Source organism: Portunus trituberculatus, chromosome 24 (genome assembly GCF_017591435.1).
Source record: "Portunus trituberculatus isolate SZX2019 chromosome 24, ASM1759143v1, whole genome shotgun sequence".
NCBI classification, from domain to species: domain Eukaryota; kingdom Metazoa; phylum Arthropoda; class Malacostraca; order Decapoda; family Portunidae; genus Portunus; species Portunus trituberculatus.
The window spans coordinates 49,644-54,643 of NC_059278.1; the positions used below are offsets into that span (position 1 = coordinate 49,644).

General features: G+C 36.7%; 1 protein-coding gene across 1 annotated transcript in view; it reads right to left on the reverse strand.

Moving 5' to 3' along the window:
* Nucleotides 1-5,000, reverse strand: part of LOC123508258 — a 16,130-nt gene that overhangs the window by 208 nt on the left and 10,922 nt on the right. The window contains exons 3-4 of the mRNA XM_045261831.1: nt 4,657-4,806; nt 1-1,631 (exon numbers count right to left, since the gene is read on the reverse strand). The exon at nt 1-1,631 is cut by the window's left edge and continues 208 nt beyond it. Of these exons, the coding sequence (XP_045117766.1) occupies nt 1,509-1,631; nt 4,657-4,806 (273 nt within the window). The 3' untranslated portion in view covers nt 1-1,508. The remainder of the gene's footprint in view (nt 1,632-4,656; nt 4,807-5,000) is intronic.

The window sequence follows — 5,000 nt, forward strand, 5'->3', positions numbered from 1 at the left end:
CGTCACACGGCATTTACTTAGATAAGGAAATTATTGAAGTATCAACTAAAAAAAAAATATTACCAAAGTTACTGATTTTTTAAGCTTCATGAAAAAAAAAAATCTAAAAGAAATGTTACTGAAATTATGAATCATTTATACATTATGAACATAGATTATTTTTAACTGACTTTATAATTAAACACATAATGATTAAGACAATACACTGGATTGTGTCGTATTTCTCTCATTAGTCTATATCATAACATCTTACAAGAGTAGTCTTGGAAAACCTTCAGATTTACTACGTTCACTTCTAAAGTTATTTTATGTTACCAGACCTCCAATTACATCCCAATGTCACGAATACTCTAACAGTGTAACTCCAGTGCTCTCGGAAGACCGTTCTTGCATATACAGTAAAGTTAGATTAACGAAAGAAGAAAGGTATTATTATTGTCTTGTTTTATTTAGGGGTAAGAATAAGAATGTAAAACAATTCTCTCTCTCTCTCTCTCTCTCTCTCTCTCTCTCGTCTTGGAAATGTTACATGTGTGCTTGTTTTATTATTTTGTGGCTCCCACTGTAGTACCAGCTCCATGGGACTCCTTTGTTGAGTCACATTGAAGTCAATCAGTCAATGTATTACTAATTGTTGCTCCCATAGTGCAACATGCAGTACTAATGCCATGGTGAGGAGGGTATTCGTGGAATGCAGGGAATCCACCGAACATGGAGTAACTATAAGATCAGATAGTTGCAAGGAGCATACACCTTAAAGAACCAAAGATGGCAAGCTGGGAATACTTGTCATACAACGAAAAGGGTTCAAATAACATTAATTAGAATAGCTATTCAAGATTTGCATTCTCTTATAAATAAAGAAAAAAAGATTTAAGAGTGAGATAACAGAGTTGATAGTTTGGAGAAACAGCTTCTTAAGAATCCAGATAGGATAAATAGTGTAAACTACCATAGGTAATCAAAACTTACATTTCAAAATGTAAAGAACGTGTAATTAGGCAGAATAAATACTCAAGAAATGTAACTTTTCAAAGAGCAAGAGGAAGTATAACAAAAGACAATAACTACACACGAAATGCAACGTTTTCTTTATGATAAAAGAGATTTAGAGGACGCATACAAAACACAGTAAAGACGCACAGCCTCTGCAAGATCCAGTGTAAACTGATACAAGATACATACTCAAAGCATAGACATCTTAGGCTTTTGAAACTCTAGAGAGCTTACATTGACATCTGTATCATGTGTACGCTTACACTGGCTAATATGATGCACCTAAGTAGATATATTGAACCTTGACAATACAACCACAACGTAATGTGTAATAATACCTATTTGAATTATAAAGCACTCCATCTGGTTACCATGTAAAGAATACCGCCATCAGTAAAGGATTTGTTTTATGTATCTTTACGAGCACAAACTTCTCTGTTTCAGTTACTCCTTCATGCGTGAGGCAACAAGCTACTGGCGAAGGAGTGGGCGGAGGAAGGAGCGTGAGTCCCTTAGAAATTATGGAAAGGGAACTGCGGTGGGAAAGCGAAGAACTTGGGGAACTGGAAGGCTTGCTGGAAGGCTTGGTTTTGACGGAGGATCTGCTGCTGGAGTTCTTGTTGCTGGCGGAAGATCTGGTGAGAAGAGACACATCAGAGTTTGTAGGGCATGAACTATTCGTAGTCATATCACTTTATATTGAACAGGCAACGTGAAGTGTGAGTTCATTAAGGTTTTCATGGGTGTTTCCATGATTGTAGTGAAAGTATAACAAGAATAATCTTTACTTTCATTAAAAAAAAAAAAAAAAACTCCCTTTGTAGCACTTGAAAATAGTCCTGATGAAAGAAGACGTTTAAGGATTTTGGAACACGAATTCTACGTAAATAAATATTATACAAAAAATAAGTTATAGTATGGTTTGAGAAGTATACACGTCAAAACTGAAAAAAAAAGTATTTTCATAAGATAAAACATGCTTTAACAAGCAAGTGGTAAGGCATAGTGGTGAGAGGCAAGGTCGTTATATGAGGAGCAAACACATTCTATAGAAATTCTTTTCATAGGATAATACATAAACATAATTTCTTCCAGACATCTGACAAAGATGATATCTATAAACATGTCTAGTGAAATATTCATATAGGGGGGAAATATATTAAAAAAGGCACACAATTTATCAGATACCATTTCAAAACATGAGACAGAAATATATCAGAAAAAAATAAAGGCTTTTTACCTTACTTCCCAATGAAAAAAGTATCCAGCCCCTCAGAAACCTTAAGTCACTGTTTCTGGACGCGAAGTGAAGAACAAGTGAATGAACAACCAAGAAATACGTGAGTGAAGCATTTTTATAGGAAAAGTCTTGTAAGGTTTAAGCTTATACAGTAGGGTTTCCTGGGGTTTTCTATCTTACTTCATGTGAGATAAGTAAACTTTGACAGAAGACAGAAACGTTATGAGGTATTAGAAGGATTATAAAATGGTGATACTATTTCTTGTTGTAATGTTACAGGAAAAAGGACGGAAAAATGATAAAGAAGAGCTGGTAGAAGTGAAAGAAAGATGTGTCACAAATTAGTAATACTTTAGATCAAATCTTTCACGTACTATTTTCCTGGTACTCGGTGCTAGAAGTGCAGCAGCCTGGCAGCATGCAGGGGAGGAAGTGAAGGCAGGTAGGGAAAACTCGGCAAGGAATGGAAAAGCTGGAGGGAATCAAGACAGGAGATAAGGGGAGAGAGGGTGAAAGTGAAAATAAAAGGGAAAAAAAAGAGAGAGATGAGTGAACGATTTATGAAACAAGGCAAAAACTAGTGATTAGGAAATAATATAAGAGGAAAGACAGGTGTGAAGGAAGGCTGGACATGAAGTAACCTTAGAAGCGGTGGAAGAGATGGCTTGTGATGAGCAAATATATAGTGAATATAAAAGAAAATATCAGAATTTCAAAAAGAGGAAAGATGGAGATGAAGGAAAAACGAAGTGAAATGAGAAGAGAGGTGAAGGATCATGGAGAGTAAACAAACATACAAACAAAACAAACAAATAAACACAAGGCAGAGACAATAATAATCTACATGGAAAATTAGATGAAACCAGGGGAAAACAGATGAAGAAATGTCATTGGGGTGAAAAATACAAAAATCTTGCATCACTGGAGGCAGCAAGAGAACATTTCAGTTTGTGATGCAAGAGAATTTAAAAAAAGTATCATTCTCATCAAAATCTATCCTGCACTAAAGCGACACTTGTTCTTCCTTTCACTGCTTCATCTGTAAGAGAAATCAAGGAGCAACAAGCTTCTTTAGACAGTATTAACCCCTTCAGTACTGGGACGCATTTCTACCTTGACTTTTGGGTATAATTAGACGATTTTATTGGCATTAGGAAGAGTCTATGGAAGTCAGAAGATTAATGGCCAAAGTGTTCACTAATTCAATTCTCACATAAGTTTCTGAAGCTGTATAAAATCACCAATTAGTAAGTAGAATAAATATGAAAAGGCGTCAAGGTACTGAAGAGGTTAACAATGTACAGAAGATTGTTTTCACCTCTTACAGTATATTTACTTCCTTTACTTTTAGGTCGTTCGCTCTCCCTTTATAGCGTGACCTCCTTGTGACCTGTTTAGAAGACCTCTTGGTGACCTTTTTGTGTCCTGACTTCGTGACCTTTTCAGATGATCTTATTGTGACTACAACGGCACCTCTTTGTGACCTATTTACACCATAACTTATTAGCCTCAGGGACATATTTCCCTTATCAATGTGCAAGAAAACTTACTTATCAAATATGTATAACTATCACACTTGCCGTTAACTACATATTAACAAAAATAGAAAAAAAAAAAACTGTAGATAGAAACGAACATGAACATTGGTGAGGATAATGGCAATACATTGTTTTTACCATCTTAACTCATACAAAAGAAATCGAGATGAAAATTATTGTAACACTCAGACCCAATATGAACACATGGTAATTAGTGAAGGTGTAAATGTAAAGGTGATACATTTGCTTCTGCATGATGGCAATAAACAGTGTGAGAATCAATGTAGGAGTCCAGGTGAGGTGTTCAGTGTGTCAAGGGCAACACTCAAAGGGGTGGGCGAGTGATGGAAAATAAAAATAAATTGTGACTAATATAAGAGAAAGTCGAGGATGTTGATGCACAAGAGAGAGAGAGAGAGAGAGAGAGAGAGAGAGAGAGAGAGAGAGAGAGAGAGAGAGAGAGAGAGAGAGAGAGAGAGAGATTTATATTGTTGTTTTTTAATTCTTGCTTTTCTCCCTTGTTCTCTCTCTCTCTCTCTCTCTCTCTCTCTCTCTCTCTCTCTCTCTCTCTCTCTCTCCAAACATATTTATAGAAGAAAGAAAGTGAGAAGCTTAGACAGAAAGTAAAGAATATTACTCTTATTTTCAATCACCACGTAGCATTACTTCTTACTTTCAATCTCCCTACTACTACTACTACTTCTACTACTACTACTACTACTACTACTACTACTACTACTACTACTACTACTACTACTACTACTACTACTACTACTATTATTACTATCAATTATTCCTCACTAAAAACAGGTAAGCCTTCAGGAGCAAGCGTCCTTCCTCTTACCGTCCTTTGAGATGCATGTATACAACCAATATACTCACCTGCTCCTGCGTCTCCTGGAGAGAGTCTTGAGCGACCTTGGCAGCGGCATCAGCGGCTCTCCTGCAGGTTTCCAGGGCGGCGGCGGCGTTCTGCTGAGGGGGGTCTGACTCCGCCTCAATTTGGCCGCCCGGAGATTGTCTGTAGCTGATCTGATGAGAGAGAGAGAGAGAGAGAGAGAGAGAGAGAGAGAGAGAGAGAGAGAGAGAGAGAGGTTTGTAAGTTAATATGCTTCACCACGACAAAAAAAAAGAAAAAAAAGAAAAACTATTGCTACTAACTAGCGTACGATTACTATTCGAACAGCAGGACCAACACAACAACAACAACAACAACAACAACAACA